Source organism: Nyctereutes procyonoides, unplaced genomic scaffold, assembly GCF_905146905.1.
Source record: "Nyctereutes procyonoides isolate TBG_1078 unplaced genomic scaffold, NYPRO_anot_genome, whole genome shotgun sequence".
Taxonomy (NCBI): domain Eukaryota; kingdom Metazoa; phylum Chordata; class Mammalia; order Carnivora; family Canidae; genus Nyctereutes; species Nyctereutes procyonoides.
This window is the reverse complement of record NW_026575047.1, coordinates 38,164,456-38,181,328: the sequence shown is the minus strand read 5'-3', so window position 1 is coordinate 38,181,328 and position 16,873 is coordinate 38,164,456. Positions and strand designations below refer to the sequence as shown.

The following is a 16,873-nucleotide window of genomic DNA, read 5'->3' as shown; positions in this document are numbered from 1 at the left end:
CCCCTACATGTACATGCATTTAGGGACTGATGTTCTGTCGCCGGTTGGTTCTAAGTTCATGGGAACAGCCTTGGGACAGTTGAAAATTTATAATGAACACCTGGGTGGCTTAGCCGGTTATACATCAACTCTGGGTTTTGGCTCAGGTCAGGATCTGCTCCCCCCTCCTCGTGCACTCTCTCTAAATAATAAATCTTTTAAAAATTTTATAATAAATGGTACAAAAACTGCAGTGGGTCCTACAGCCTCAGACTCTGTTCAGGAGCCCCCTCCCTTTGGCCTCCCTGGTGTCTCCTCTGTCAACAGCACTGCCAGGCCTGGCCTCATCAACCCCACACCTGGGAGTCCCCCACGACTCCTTCCTCCCTCGGCACCCTGAGGGCCATTCAGGAATCCGGCCCTTCCAATTCTACCTGCCAGCTCCCACCTTACCACCACCCCCACACGGAGCACAGTCAGACCATTGCACCTGCAATAGCACCCAAGCTGTCTCCACTTCACCCTTCAGGTCGTCGCCTGCATGAGCGTTCTCCAACACAACTGAGCCTGGCACTAGCCAGCTTAAACCCCCTGGGGCTCCTCATCCCTACGTTCCTTGGATGGCCCCCATGCAACCTCTTCACTGCACCCCAATCCACAGACTATCCTTGTCCTCTTGGCTGCTCCCCGTGAATGTGTTCCAGGGGGCCTCACCTTGTCCTCATGCTGTCCCCCCTTTTCTGAAATGCTTGGTCTGCCTAGGGCATATCTGTACATCTCAGAACACCCAGCCTGGGTACCCCCTCCTCCAGGAGGCCTTCCCTGCTCTTCTTTTGCAGACCTGACCCTGCCTCCTGCACTGGCTCGCTCCCTGACTTTAGAGTCTGTGAGATGATTCTGCCCCTCCTCTGCCTTCTAGACAGAGGTCCTAAACTCTGTCTCCAGCACCCGGCTCAGGGCCTGGTATGTGACAGGAACTCAGTTCATTTTTGCCAGCTGAGTTCTCTTCATGGGGATATACAGAAATGAAGAGGCAGGTGGAGCCCAAAACTCTGAGTTGGAAAATAGACTCAGTTTCCCACACTTTCCTTTGGTAAGAAGATAAATATAAATTAGGTTTTTTTTTAAGATTGTATTTATTTATTTGAGATAGAGCAAGAGAGGGAGAGACAGAGCATGAACAGTGCAGCAGAGGGAGTGGGAGAAGCAGACTCCCTGCTAAGCAGGGAGCCCAACTTGGGGCTCGATCCCAGGACCCCAGGATCATGACCTGAGTTGAAGGCAGATGCTTGACTAGCCACCCAAGTGCCCCAAATGTAAATTAATTTAAACCTCAGTGTCTCTCACCTAAATTATGATTTATTGGAATTGGTACATGAAATCACAGCTGAAGACATTTATAAAAACCAACTATCCAGTGCGCCTGGCTGGTTCAGTAGCTAGAGCATGTGGCTCTTGATCTTGGGGTTTTAAGTTCAAAACTTAAAAAAATAAAATCTAAAAAAAAAAACCCAACTAACCAGTATCCTAATGAAACAACTCATATTTGAAATATCACAGATATCAAAACGCAGTGGAAAACTAGGCATCTTCTTATTGTAGCCAAGTCTAATACACAGTCTGTTTCTCCTCTGTCTGGACAGGCAATGCAACTTGGAGACTGTATCTTACTCACTCTTTGGTCCCAGTGTAGTCATATGACTATATCCTGAGACAGCTCCCCTTGTTTTGATCTTTTTTAAAAAATACAACACACAGATAAGCCCATGGAAGTGTAAGCTCCTTGCACTTTTACAAACTGAACACACCTGTGTGACTAGCACTCAGATCAAGAAACAACTTTGCCCCCAAAAAAAGAAAGAAAGAAAAGAAAGAAAGAAACAACTTTGCCACATCTCAGAAGTCCCCTTCAGGTCCCCTCCCAGGCAGTACTTTGGCCCCCTGTCCCCTGCCCCCATTCTCAAGCTTGGTGTAGTGGAGGGAGTGTGTGCACTGGACAGACCTGGCTCTAGACACTTGTGCCATTAACCACACACCCTCATTTTTATTAGAGATTTTACAGTTGGAGGCAGGTCATAATGAGGCTTCTTTTTCTTTTTCATGGAATTTTCTTTCCCTTTGGGTTGTGTTCATAGTTTACAAAAAAGCCATAATAGTTTATAGTAACGATTTACTGAGCGGTTACCATGCACAGGCTCTGTGCTAAGCTCTCCATTGTATGCCCCACTTAATCTGGACAACGAGGCAGGGAGGTAAGTGAGGTAGGTCACTATCCCCACTTTAGGGCAGAGAGGCCCAATAGGTACGTTGCCCAATGCCTGTTCTGCTACTACAGCCCTGAGAAATATCTATGGGAAGAATGGAGAGAACAACAAAACACTGAAAGATAACTGATATGCTGCCTACGAGTCTTCTCTGGAGCTGGCATCAAGAAGATCCACAGATGTAATTGGCCTTTCCTTGCACGTGACCACGTGGCCAGTGGTGCTCTTCCCAGCCCTTTACCCCCTACCTTGGGGTCCTGTCTCCCAACAGGGAGCTCTGTGGGGGCCCTCACAGGCAGCACTGGAGTCTTTCAAACCTCCCTGATGCAGGGCCCTATGAAGCTATTCCAAATTTCTGGACATAGGAGTAGAGTCTTTCCTTTTCCCATCCTCTTGACTTGATAAAATAGCCCCAATCCCAGAGGGAATAGACATAGAACTGCATGAAGGATGGTCAGGTTTTGAGCTGGAGGGTTTCCTAGCCTGGGGTAGAGTAAGGGTGGATGGTGAATTCCATTTGCTTTTGCAACTGGGCTCAAGCCTCTGGCATCGGCAGAGGCTGTGGCTCTAGGGCCCTCTGGCCCCTGGGGTTCCCACTCCTGCTGGTTCTTCTCAGTGTCCTAACCCTGAGAACTTTCCACCCTTCACAGGCCCCAGGCAGCTGTAGAACTGCTGCGGGATGTGGAGTCTGGGTCCCAGGAAACCTTGCCCAGGCCCCTGACCACTCCCAGGCCGCGGCAGGCATGACATCTCTGTTGCCTGTTTACACTGTTGGTACCAGAGGCAGGGGTACCTGCCAGGAGGCCTCAGGGGTGGTACATTCTGGCAAAATCACCACAGATTTCTGGTCCCCAGCCTTTCTGGTGCAGAGCCCGGAGATGTACACCTGGAGCCTGAAGAGTACACCCAGAGATGATGGAATCCTGGGTGGTAGGCTCGTGTTAATGATCCCCAATTATGAATTCATAGTAGGGGATCTCCTATCGCAAGCCACCTTCAGAGCACCCCTTGTTCCTGGTCTTGAGTGACTGAAATGAGTGGCTTTATGATCAGACAGTGCTTGAGCAGCATGGAAGGAAAGGAAGGGATCATGTGAGGGACAAGCAGACACCAGCCACCCTCAGGAGGCAGATGCAGTACTTCAAATCCAGCTTATCTTCATGCCCCCCTCACCCCCAGCGCCGTCTACTCAGTACCCAAGATCCCCTTGATAACTCCTCCTTCCAGGTTCCCCTATGAACATGTCCCCTTGTGCAGATATGTTAGTATCACTGGTTAAACTGGAGTTAAATGGATGATCCAGTGTGCCCAAGGAACAGTACCCTCTACTCATTATATGTGGCTGTGATCCATCAAATTTCTGGAGGATAAGCTTATCTCCTTCATCTGGAGATCCTTGTCTGCTGAGGCACTGCTTATCAACACCTCCGTGCAATGTTTTTCTAAATACATTCCAAAGATCTAAAAACCAAACTTGCTTAAACTGACTAGTGACCTCTGCTTGCCTCTTCCAGCTGTCCCACACTGTGACGCCCTTCAGAGTTCTTAGGCCCTGGGCGTCTCCCACTGGCTCCTGTCCTGACACTTGCCGTGCAGTGGGTGGAGTGTTGGGAGCCTGGCAGACCTGGTTCCAGACACATGTGTCTGGCTGACTAGCAGCATGAGGAGGGCAAATCACTTCTGGAGGCCTCATTTTCCACATCTGCCAAACCGCTGGTGATACTTGCCTTTCTCATTCTAGAAGGCTGCTGGGAAGAGGTAAGTCACTCTGTAAGGCCATGAACATTGAAATCCTATTCTCTCTGGTAATACTGACAACTCTGATGTAGATGGAGCCTGCTTTCACCAACAAATGGACCTGAAGGCTGCGAGAAGGAAAGTGTCTTATCTAAATAGACCTTGGGGGAAGGGGTCCTTTAGTCCTGTTCTTTGAGGGGTGTGGCTCACAGCTTGAGGACATGTATGCATTTTTCCCTTGAAATACTAATGTGGTGTTGATGGTGAAGGTGATATGACCTGAGGTTGGGACCACCCCCTCCATGCTTGATTTTGCTTCCAGTGAAAGTTCCACTTGCTCAGGAAATTAGTTAAGGTAATAGGGCATGGGCTTGGATCAGTGATTTTCAATTTTCTTTTTTTTTTTAATAGCAGAAAATACGTAAAAGCAAAGCTGCTCTGGTGATTTGGTGGGAACTCACAACTTAGGACTTTCTGGAAAGCCCCTCTTGTCACCTGGCCCTTCCCTTGTGCATCTCCTCCCCCACCTCAGGTTGCCAATTGTGTGGGCAGAATCATAGCTTCACCCACCTCCAGTTGAATTTTGGATCTTTCATCTGTTATATAGGGAGATCTACGCAGGATTCCTTGTCAGATCCAAACCAGATAAAATATGCAATGTAGATGCTTAATAAAGTACAGTTTCCTGTCCCCTTCCCCTGTAGCTGCACCTTCTTACCTCTTGGGCTCACCCAGTTGCTCTCTGGTATTTCTTTCCAGCCACTAAGTTTGAAGTCACCTTTTAGCACTTACCACACTGCATTGGAGATATATGAGTGGTTGTGGGCAGCATTTAAAAAAATGCATCCCCTAGGGGCGCCTGTCTGGCTCAGTCGCTGGAATACGCGACCCTTGATCTCATCGTGGTTAAGTTCCAGCTCCACGTTGGGCACAGAGATTACTAAAAACAAATAAATAAACTTAAAATAAAAATGCATCCTCTGCTGGACTGCATTCCTGAGAGGCGGGAGTGTTTCCTTTGGGCCAAAGTTGATGTTCCATGACTGATTCTTGAATGAGTAAGCGTCAGTAGGATTCATCCTGAATCTCCCAGGACTGTGCACTCAGGAACTGGGGGTGGTGTGTGGTGTATGTATACGTAAAGCATTACATAGGGGACATGCCAGAGAAGTACTTTCTTAAGTAGCAAAAAAAAAAAAAAAATCTGAATTGGAGTTCTGGCTTCACACTCGCAGACTTCCTGCCTGCAAGGGTCCTTCTCTGTCTCAGCGCCCCCGAGAGTGCGGGAAAGGAGGAGGATCACACGTCCTCCACCTAGGACGGTCCTACCGGTGGCTCTGAACTCCCAAACCCGCGTGCCATGAGGTCCCACCCATCATTAACGATTCGTCTGAAACACATAGACGCCTAGGCCACCCCCGCAGCTTATTGGCTAACGCCGCTGTCAATCTGCAGGCACTGGCGGAGGCCTATGGGAAATGGAGTCCGACAAAACCGAGTCCTTCTGGGGCTTGAGTTTCCGCTTCCGGTGTTTAGTGGACGTCCGAATACTCGGAATCCGGGTCTGGGCTTGGGGGTCCGGGTCGTGTGGGGACGTTGCGTAGCCGCGGAGCTGGTGCGGCGGGCCCCGGCCGCTCGTACACGCGGAGCCTCCGGGGGCGCGCGCAGGTCTCAGCGGGGACGCTGGCCGCCCTCGCCGGCGGGGGTGGGGGGCGGAGTGGCCGGACCAATACCCTGGGTCCCGCCGCCTCGGGCTCAGGCCCCGTGAGGGTCCCGGGCAGGATGCGCCCCTCGTGCTGGCACCGCCGTCCTTCGCGCCGCCCACCGGACCCCGCGGGGAGGACCCTGGCCCCGTAGGCGCCGAGGCCACCCAGTCCGCAGGGCCCGCGTGGACCCCGTAAGTCTTCCAGGGAAGGTCGCCCGCGGAGCCACCTTCCAGTGTAAGTCGCCCTCTGCGGGCCAGCCCCTCAGCCCACGGTCAGGGAGCCCCGCGTCTTCCCTGCCAAACATCAGCTCTGTGACCTTGGGCGAGTCCCTGGGGGTCTCCAAGGAATGCAGTCCCTGGGCTGTGACTGACCAGCCGAAGTATCTCTTAACTTTCCTGCCAGCTCTGAATATGCGTCTGTGTCTTTATTATCCGTGCTTTTGAAGTTGAGCCAGGGTAGATGTCCCTGTTTGGGAGAGAGTTCTTGCAGGACTGGGGAGGCCTGAGTGGGGGGCCCGGTGCCGAGCGCCCCTCCAGAGATGTGGTTAGTTTAGAGGTTGGATCCTGTGCGCCTGAAGCCTAGAGCCCGCTCCACCCGGGCACTGCTCTCCAAGGTGCTGCTACCTTGTGCACCTGCTCGTCCTTGTCCTGTTCACTCCTGAAGACCAGTGGCCTGGGAGGGTGGGCAGCTATTGTCCCCAGGATATCTCCTCTGGCCCTTCCTCATTCATAAGTATGGATAATTGACATCTTTCTTGGCCTCAAGTAAATTGCTATGCAAACAGTGTCAGGCTCCCCTACTTTCCAACCAGATCGCCAGCCCTTGACCCTCCTCTCAGACTTTGGGAGCTGCTGCCCCACACATCTCCACTCCCACCCCAGCGACAGAGGGCCAGACTCCACAGGCACCAGAACTTGGGAAGGGGAGAACAGGAGGGCTCTTTCCTTCACCTCTGTCTTTCTGGGCTAACTTGTGATGGTCACTTGCCTTCACTCCATAATGTATCTCTGGCTCTAGAATTTCAAGTTAACTCGGTGACTCCTATCTCAACGTAGCGTCCCAGTGTGCTAAAGGAAGAAGTTTGAGCATCAGAACCCAGTTGCAAGGTTCTTCTCTGAGCTGAACTATGGCTGTGTCTGTGGGCCGACAAATCCAAACTCCTCAAGTGCAAGAAGACCTTCGAATAGTGAAGCTGGAAGATGATTCCCATTGGGAGCAGGAGATTTCCCTTCAGGAGAGTGACCATGGACCAGAGACCTCCTGCCAGCGTTTCTGGCATTTCTGCTATCAGGAAGCATCAGGACCCCGGGAGGCCCTTATCCAACTCCGGAAGCTCTGTCGTCAGTGGCTGAGACCAGAGGAGTGTACAAAAGACCAGATCCTGGAGTTGCTGGTGCTGGAACAGTTTCTGACTGTCCTTCCTCAGGAGATCCAGATCTGGGTTAGACAGAAGCATCCAGAGAGTGGAGAGGCAGCCGTGGCCCTGGTGGAAGACTTGCAGAAAGGACCTGGACGATATGGGCTCCAGGTGAGAAACAGGAAACTTGTTCTGAGTGGTTAAAATAGGGGAATGTGAGAGACTGCACTCCCTTGGTTTGCCAGCGGTATGGGTGACGCATAGAGCTCTGCTGTTTGTGACGCATAGAGCTCTGCTGTTGTGCCAGCGGTATGGGTGACGCATAGAGCTCTGCTGTTTGCTTATTCCCTAAGTCTGGGAGCCACAGCTTTCCTTCCAAGCTCAGACTGACTCCAGAGAATCCATTACATAGGTTGTTCTGAGTGTTGGTCCCTGCCATTAAGTATGAGTGGTGCTTAAGGTGCCTTGAACACCACTCTGGTCGAGGAGGAACACACAGATGGTCCAAAAAGCTGATTGTTGTTGTTTTATAGAATAGCTATCATTCATCAGCAGCCAGCTGGAAGCAAGAGGCTTCACTGGTCTTCCCTGATAACACTGGACCTTTGAGTCCTACTGAAAAACAGCTGTATTTTTGGTTGGCTGCATTTTGCTGGGGATTGACAGGTGTGGCTCCAGGAGAGAGCCTGGGTCCCAGACCTTCTCTGTTAGTCTTCCACACATTCACACTTCTTACTGCCCTGCAGTGATTTGCATAAGACTGATTTCTTCTTTGTTTCTTTGTGTCTTGGGATGATTAAGCTTTAGTACCTACAGAATTTTGACCACTTCTGGTCCTTGAACAGGGGCAGAAGGTACACTCAGAGGAGTTGGGACCCTTGGGATCAGCGCCAGGTTCCCTAAGCATCCATCTGAAGCAAGTGCAGACAGGATCCATGTGTCTGTTACAGGTGATGGTGAGAAACTCACAGCCAGAACCAGAAGAACAGTTGAATCACAGCCCAAAAGTAGAACTCCGATCCTTCCACAAGAACGGTAAGAGGCAGCAGTTGTTTTTTTTTTTTTAATTTTTATTTATTTATGATAGTCACACAGACAGAGAGAGAGAGAGAGAGAGAGAGAGAGAGAGGCAGAGACATAGGCAGAGGGAGAAGCAGGCTCCATGCACCGGGAGCCCAACGTGGGATTCGATCCCGGGTCTCCAGGATCGCACCCTGGGCCAAAGGCAGGCTCCAAACCGCTGCGCTACCCAGGGATCCCCAAGAGGCAGCAGATTGGGGAGGAGGAAGGACCCTTCTGTGGAGAGGGTGTGAAAGTCCCTTCAGTCCCTTCTGAATGGAGGGAGTGGGATTTCTTTCCACTTGGAAGATGGGGCATGTGAAATGAGGCTGGCCATATGAATCTGGGGGATTCTCAATAGACACCTTCAAAGGGAAGATGAGCCTTGGTTGGCATGTTTTGTAAACTTACATAGGGGAGTCTGTGGCACTTTTCCTTATGTGAGTGGCAGGCTACTGGTCCCAGTAGGTTAGGTGTGGGCACAGATTTTAGGCCTGATTGCTGGGAAAAGCACAAGGTAGGGTTAAACTACAGCACAGTAATTCTCAGAACAGGTACATGTGTCCCTAGACCAATTTAGACAATTCATTTAAAAAAAATTTTTTTTAAGATTTTATTTATTTATTCACAAGAGAGAGAGAGAGAGAGAGAGAGGCAGAGACCCAGGCAGAGGGAGAAACAGGCTCCATGCAGGGAACCTGACGTGGGACTTGATCCCGGGTCTCCAGGATCAGGCCCTGGGCTGAAGGCGGCGCTAAACCGCTGAGCCACCTAGGCTGCCCCAATTCAGACAATTTAAATGTGTTATCAAAACTGAAGAAGAAAATCATAAAACTAGGACAGTCAGTAACCTGGATGGAAGGGAAAAGTCCATTTTGGTTTTTTTACCAACCTTCTTTCTGGGACAAAGCGATACAAAGAGACAGGGGAAGACTCTTCTATTTCAGAGCTAAGTCAGGCTAGTCCCCAGAAGGAGTCAAGAAACGTTGTCTCCAAACAGATCCTCGGGCTCTGGGTCTTTCTCTGGAGGAGAGTGGTGGTGACCAGGGGATCCTGAGCACCTCCCAGGTGAGCTAGATTTTTTCTCTTACTCAGGACACATTTTACTACTCATGCAGGGGGGCTTTGGCAACCAACTCTCTTGCTTATCAGAAATGCCAAGGCAAATTTAGCCATCAAGGAGGCCCAGTAACAGTATAGATTTCATCTGCCAGAAAAATGTTACCCAAACGAATGTTGCCTAAAATTCTGTGCCTCTTTATGTAAGGCAGCACCACAGCTGAGGTAGTGAGGAATTGTATTAAAGTCATTCTTTTCCTTGTCCCTGAGAATGTAAGATTATGCTGATTTGCTTGTTTGCCTTAAGGGGAATAGTTATTTCCCTATCGGAATCTTGCCTGTATGGTATGCAGGACTACGGGTGTAGGTGTAGCCAGGGACCAGGGACGACAGCTTCAGAGTCAGACAGCCCTGAGTTCAAGTCCCAGCTCCACTGCATACTGACCGTAGAATTTTGAGCAAGTGTGAAAAATTTCCAGCACAGTGCATAAGTGTTCACTAAATGTTAGCTGCTTTCTTGCTTTATTCCTCTCCCTCTGTTCCCTTCCCCTGCCCCTTATTGCCTTTTTAAAAAAGATTTTATTTATTTATTTATTTATTTATTTATTTATTTATTTATTTATTTATTTATTTTTAGAGGGAGAGTGAATGAGTAGGGAGAGAGGCAGGAAGAGAGGGAGAGAGAGAATCCCAAGCAGACCCCTGGCTGAACCCAGAACCAAACGTGGGGCTTGATCCCCAGACCCCGAGATCATGACCTGAGCCAAAATCAAGAGTCGGACATTTAACTGACTCAGCCACCCAGGCTCCCCATGCCTTATGCAATGTAAAAGCCAAAGAAAACTCATGTTTTAGTTTCTTCTCAATCTTTTTTGTCACCTACCCTCTGATGAAGGCAGTGTAAGAGGTGTTTTGTCCCAAGGCAGCATATTTTGAGTAGGGTGTTGTGTTTTCTCAGGAGTTGCTGACACTCGGTGATGTGGCTGTGTATGTCTTTCAGGAGGCATGGAAGCAGCCAGAACCTGGATGGAGGAACCACCTGGAAAGAAGTTGGGAGAGATCTGCATATGGGGCTGCACTGGGTAAGGGTGTTGTGTTCCTGTACAGAATTTAGCTGGTGAGTTCTCATAGTAACTATTCCATACCTTTTTGGGTCAAAATTTTCAAGTCCCTCAATCCTGCTTAAAAAGAGACCTGTAATCTAATACCAAGTCAGTGCTATCGAGGATGAGTTTCTAGAGCCCAGAGAGGATATTGTACCGAAGCTCATCTTAGGAAGACGGTCAGTAAAGCCTCTGGTGGGAGCCTAAATTTTGTTACAGGACAGATGATCATGTGTGAATAGTTCTAGATCTGGGCCTGGATTTTTTCTTTTCTTCCCTCACAGTCCTTAGTATTACTTTCACCAAGGCTTCCCAAGAATCCCCTGAGACTTCAAAAAAAAAAAAAAATTAATAGTATCTCCCTTCCCTGGCATATAAAGTGGTTGGGATTAGATTTAGCAAACCATTGTGTCTTCTCTTTGTCTCCCTGCAAATAGATTTGCCAACCCACGACCTAGGGTCAACTGCTACAGGGAGGAGGAAAACCCACAGAGCCCAGATCATCAGGGCCTCGGAGAGGAAGGCGCCAGAGACTCTCCAGCAAGTGGAAGAGTCAAGCCCAGCTACTTGCCCATCCTGAGAAAACCCAAGACCTGGGAGGAGCTGGAGTGGCAGGGCCTGGAGGATGAGAAGGTGGCAGGGGTGCACTGGGGCTATGAGGAGAACAAGATCTTTTTGGAAATTCTCAGTGAGTCCTGGATCCATGAGAAGCTGCGCACCTGCCATCGGAACCGCCAGGTGTACCGGCTGGTGGCTGCGCGGCTGCGGGAGCGCGGCTTCCTACGGACCCTGGAACAGTGTCGCTACCGGTTCAAAAACCTCCAGACCCACTATCGCAAAGCCAGGAGCAGCCGCACTCCAGGCACTTGCCCCTTCTATCAGGAGATGGATGCCCTGATGTGCCCACAGGCTGCCATCCCCATTCCAGATGTGGCAGGGGCTCTGCTTAGCCAGAGCAACCCTGATGTGGAGCAGGAAGAGCTGCAGGAGGGTTACTGGGGAGATGAGGAGGAGGCGGTGCTAGCTGAGGCTGTGCTGGAACGCGAGTCGGAGGAGCCGGGGCAGAACACGGGCCACACAGCAGCATCTTTAGAAGGGCATTCAGGAGCCATCACAGAGGATTCTGGGGGGATGAGCTAAGTGTTGAAGAAGTGTCTGGAAGCCCTGGAATCCCCGCCCTGCTTCATGGTCCTACTGGTAAGCCCTCGTCGTGAGCAAGATGGGAGGGCCCTGGCTGTCAGCAGGGTATGGAAAGAACCCCACCAACCAGTTATTTCAGAGGTGCCATGGAGTCAGGGGGTTCTGCAACCATCTGGAAAGGGCAGGGAAGGCTATTTTTACAAACAAGTGGGACAGCCCTTTGTTCCTGTGTGCCATTGAGAAAAAGGAAAAACCCTTATGTAAGAATAATATTTATAAGCATAAAAATAAATGTGTGCATATTGTTGGATCAGGTCCTGTCACAGAGGACAAGGAAGTCACTGAGGCTGAGGCAGGCGGCAGGTGTTTCTGCTGGCCTCAGGACACAAGCAGCTGCGGCATCTTAGCTTTCCTCTCTTCCTTTCCTCTAGGGGTGCACTGGGGCTATGAGGAAACGAAAACCTTCCTGGGGATTCTTGGGGAGCCCTACATCCATGAGAAGCTGCGTACCTGCCATCGGAACCGCCAGGTGTACCGGCTGGTGGCTGCGCGGCTGCGGGAGCACGGCTTCCTGCGGACCCTGGAACAGTGTCGCTACCGGTTCAAAAACCTCCAGACCCACTACCGAAAAGCCAGGAGCAGCCGTGCTCCAGGCACCTGCCCCTTCTATCCGGAGATGGATGCCCTGATGAGCCCCTGGACCCTCGCTGGCACTGTTGATGCCCTAGAGGTGGCAGGAGGCCTGTTGTGGAACAGGGGGTACTCTGAAGAGAGCCAGAAGGCCACACTGGAGGATGTGACATGGGATGGTAGTGAACTGGCCGAGGAACCCCAGGAGGAGCCCAGGAGCCTTGGCCCCCAGGCCTGGAAGGGAAGTCCCAGTGGTAAGCACTCCTTCCCACAGTGCCCCTCAGAGCAGTGAGAAAGGGAATCACTTGGGACCGGAAGCAGGAGAGATGGTCACTGTCTATGCCTCTGGAATGGGCTTGTCAGGAGAACTGTTATTTCCTTAAGAAACATTGTTAACTGCTTGTCCTCAGATATTGCTAGAATCAGCCCTCTGCTGAAGCCATGGTACGAGGTGACTCACAAGACAACTTTGAGGGTCTTGCTCTGCTCTATAGCAAATGGGTCTCCCTGTCTTCTTTGAGAAACAGCATTATAGAAACAATATTTAGTAACAGTTATAGGAGGAAAGAGAGGTGCGGGTGACTTAACGTTCCAGTTGTTCATTTCCATCCAAAGTACCCTATCCATGTGAAATCTGTGCATATTATAGACAATAGCCTGCCAGCTTAAGACTTGTCTGTTCTTGGATAAACTGGTTACATACCCTAAGCCTCCATCTTCTCATCTGTAAAATGAACATAGTGACAGTTTCTACCTCACTGGGCCATTACTAGGACCCTGACACAGGGCTAGCACTCAGATGATGTTGTCATTATCATGAGCCTTGTAATTATTGTTAAATACATGAACACCTTGCCCTGTAATGTGAGAGGATCCAATATAGTACTGTTCTTACCCCACTTAGATTCTGGACCCACCAAGAAACATAAGAGTAACCTGTTGAGATCAGAATGGCAGCTTTCTAACGGGTAGAGCCACAGGACAATGTGGCTTGATGGGTGGCCACAGTGGGCTTCCTCACACTGAACCCCAGACAACCACAGCATTGCCCACAGCGTTGCCCGCCGGCATGGAGCCTTCACTGCTGGGCTTCTGAGCCATGTGTGCCCAGCTCCTTGTTAATGGAAGGAATCCTTCTTCCTGCTTGAGAAGGAAGGGGGTGGGGAGGGGCCAGAGTTATTCTCAGGCTTGTCCCTCCACCCGGAAGGCAGCATCAAGAAGAGAAAGGTACCTTTTTAGTACTGATTGCCAGCCAAGGTGGGTGGGAGGAGAAGTGAGGAGCCACGCTCGGGGGCAGAGGCTCTTAGGAGTAGGGAGAGGAAGAAATGGGTCTGGACCATGCCCACCTCCCTTCCTTCAGCCTTTCTCCACACAGCCTTCTTGTTTGAAGCTGGGGGAGGGAGGAAGGCCTGCAAGTTGGCTGTCTGACCCGTGGTTCAGCCAGATTCCTGTTTCTGTGTTCCTTAATGGAAAGCTGACGGTTTTCTGTCACCATCGAGAAATTCTCAGTGTCCAGAAGGGGCCTCCTGCACATTGTTTGCATTCTTCTGAGCTCAGAAAGCAGGTCACATTTACGGTTTCATCTCATTCTTTCAGATCGTGACATGAGGACAGAGGACAAGGAGAATTCAAGCCAGGACATCTCAGTGGAAGCAGAGCTACAGGGAGCACAGTTAGAGAGACCCCAAATAGATGCTTCCCAGGCCCCTGATTGGAGGAAAAACTGGGCAGGCGAATGTGGAGTGGAAATGCAGTGGGAAACACCCTCAGAAGACAGACAAAAAGCACTCTTCCCTCCAGAAAGAGACGTAGGTAAACTCCTAGATCCTCAGGGAACCTACATAGGAAGGAAGTCCTGTCTGTGCTGCGCATATGGAAGGCATGTCAGCCAGAGCTCACACTTCGCTGTCCACAGATTAGCCCACACTGGGGAAAAGAAACCTTCCAAGTGTGGCCATTGTGGGAAAAGCTGTGGCCGAAACTCACATCTGGTTTGCCACCAGAGAATCCACATTAGGGAGAAGCCCTACAAATGCCCTGAATGTGGAGAAGGCTTCAGTGATCCTTCCAACCTCCCAGCACACCAGAGAGTCCACACTGGAGAGAAGCCCTACAAATGTGGAGAGTGCTGGAAGAGCTTCAACCAGAGCTCAAGCCTTACTCTGCACCAGAGAGTCCACACAGGGGAGAAGCCCTATAAGTGCACTGAGTGTGGAAAAAGTTTCACCAGTATCTCACACTTCAGTGCGCACCAGCGAACACATACTGCCGAAAAACCCTACCAGTGCCCTGAGTGCGGGAAAAGATTTAGCAAGAGTTCCACGCTCACCAGCCATCAGAGGATCCACACAGGAGAGAAACCCTACGAATGTCTCGAGTGCAGGAAAAGTTTCAGCGACCGCTCAAACCTCATTACCCACCGGCGAATTCACACTGGAGAGAGACCCTATAGATGCGGGGAGTGTGGGAAAAGCTTCAATCAGAGCTCCAGTCTCATCATCCACCAGAGAATCCACACCGGAGAGAAACCCTATGAGTGTACTGAATGTGGGAGGCGATTCAACAACAGCTCACATTTCAGTGCACATCGGAGGACCCACATGGCAGAGACTCAAAATGTAGTAGGATCATCTTTAAAACAGCAAGTCTAAGGACACTGCAGAATCCATTCCAAAAATGGTTTGTACTGTCCTGATTCTCTATCATGACACCCACTCGAAATGGAGAGAAAGAATTTAGATCCCAGCCCAGTAGATGTTATTTTGTTTCTCTCTCTAAAAACTCACTTGGCTTATGAAATACTACTCAGGGCTTTCTTCTACACACTGTCGTAATGGAAGCTCATTTGCAGAGAATTCAGAGACTGGTTCTGAATTTGACCAGGTCACCATTACAGTATGTGTCCACTATGACCCTATGCCTTAACTTCCAGGCTTGGTAAGCTGGGGGTGGGAGTCCTGTCCCCGAGACCCTCCTCCAAGGATGGGAGCCTCCGCCCTGCTGTGTGGCTGGCACTGTGGACAGCTGGCTCGGGCACAGAGCAGCAGGTGCTGAGCTGTCTCTTCTCAGCACTGGGCAGCTGAACTGGGATTACTTAACTCTCTACACTTTTAAAGATCTTCTACGATCCTCCCTATAGGAAGATGGGGGCCTGGGAACTGCCTCCATTCTCCGCATTCGTTTTCTTAGGATTTATATGGAGTGACTGGAAAGGAAAGCACTCTTATCACATTGGAGGAGGGCAAAGGAGAAAAGATCATCGCTGGAGGTTGGCTTTCTACACCATGACTTACCCTTCCTATCAACATATTAGGTCAAATCATAGGAGATTGCCGTTTTGATCTCCAAAACCAGCAATTTCATGATTCAACCTAAACAGACTTTTTGCAGGGTAGAATTACTTCAGACTGCCAGCAGGGCTGCTGCAGAGCCTTACAGGTCCTGCTGTGTCCTAAGATACAACACTGGGTTGAGGAGATCACAAACAGGATGGTGTAGTGGAGAAAGCCTTTTCTGTTTGTAAATATATCCAGAGCAATAACTAGGAACCATGGCATTAAGAGGACTCCCAGCTGGAGGATCTGCCTCTCTACCACTGGCCTCTACCACATAGCTCCTTCAGGGAAGGCCATGTCCTGGTCCACAGGTTCCTGGAGATTGGGGTATCTCTGTGAGACCAGAGCACAATTCCTGGGGGCACACTCTGACACACAGAGCAAATGGTGCTCGGAAATAAGTTGAAAACAGTTTCTCCCTCTTAAAATAGTCATCTTTGGGTGGCTCAGTCGGTTAAGCATCTGACTCCTGAGATCTCTCTCTATCTTGTGCCTGGGAGTTCAAACTCCATGTTGTGTCTCATGCTAGATATGGAGCCTGCTTAAAAAATAAAAAAGTTTCCTTTGTGCATTTAACTTGAAAGTATTTTCCCACAACTTTCCAGAATCCCACCAATTATAAAACAGAGCACTATCTATTCTTATGACAATTTCATATAATTAGATTTATAAAATGTGATCAAGTAATGAGTCTTTTTAAATGAACATAAAAGAACTTACTCCAATAAGTGTTACCTGTCAGACAGTCATTCTGATGGGCTGTGGACTGTATTTGTTGTTGCCATATTGAAGACATTGAGTTTTCCTTTGAGATTTGTCTTCAAACCACTTCAGAAGGCCCCCTCTCGGGATCCCTGGGTGGCGCAGTGGTTTGGCGCCTGCCTTTGGCCCAGGGCGCGATCCTGGAGACCCGGGATCGAATCCCACATCAGGCTCCCAGTGCATGGAGCCTGCTTCTCCCTCTGCCTGTGTCTCTGCCTCTCTCTCTCTCTCTCTGTGACTATCATAAATAAATAAAAAAGAAGGCCCCCTCTCTATGTTTTTCCAGCATAGAGTAGTGCCCCGCACATAAGAAGGGCTTAGTAAACACTTAGAACCAACAGTTTGTTACCTAGCCCAACTGCCTCTCTTATCCACGAGACTTGGCTCTGCCCAGTATCTGCTTTCTGAAAATAAATTCCCTTCAAAGGATGTCAATTTGTTACCATCGAGGAGACTTCAAAGACCCTATTTTTGGAGATGGTTTTCAAAAAGATCCCAGAAATTTGAGTTCAGAATGTTTTTGTAAGGCCAGGAAATAAATCTGACATGTGTTATTTTAAATCATTTACTCTTTTGAATGAGAAAGTTTTTTCTTGGGTGGAAATTCATCATACTAAAACCAATATGGCTGTGCCTTATAAAAAGACTTTGGAAGTAACCAGATTCCTTTTTGGAAACCTTTGCCATCATACTTCTTTGGAATGGAACAAGGAGATTCAAATATAATATCCACACAATTTCA

General features: G+C 49.6%; 1 protein-coding gene across 1 annotated transcript; it reads left to right on the top strand.

The window, feature by feature from the left end:
• Positions 1-5,930: 5,930 nt before the first annotated feature.
• Positions 5,931-15,945, top strand: LOC129510506 (zinc finger and SCAN domain-containing protein 20-like). Its single transcript, XM_055326730.1, is given in 7 exon segments — positions 5,931-7,214; positions 7,994-8,078; positions 10,162-10,243; positions 10,702-11,305; positions 11,308-11,461; positions 11,836-12,288; positions 13,631-15,945. Coding segments are annotated over 7 exon segments (2,835 nt in total). The 5' UTR covers positions 5,931-6,812; the 3' UTR covers positions 14,686-15,945.
• Positions 15,946-16,873: the final 928 nt, after the last annotated feature.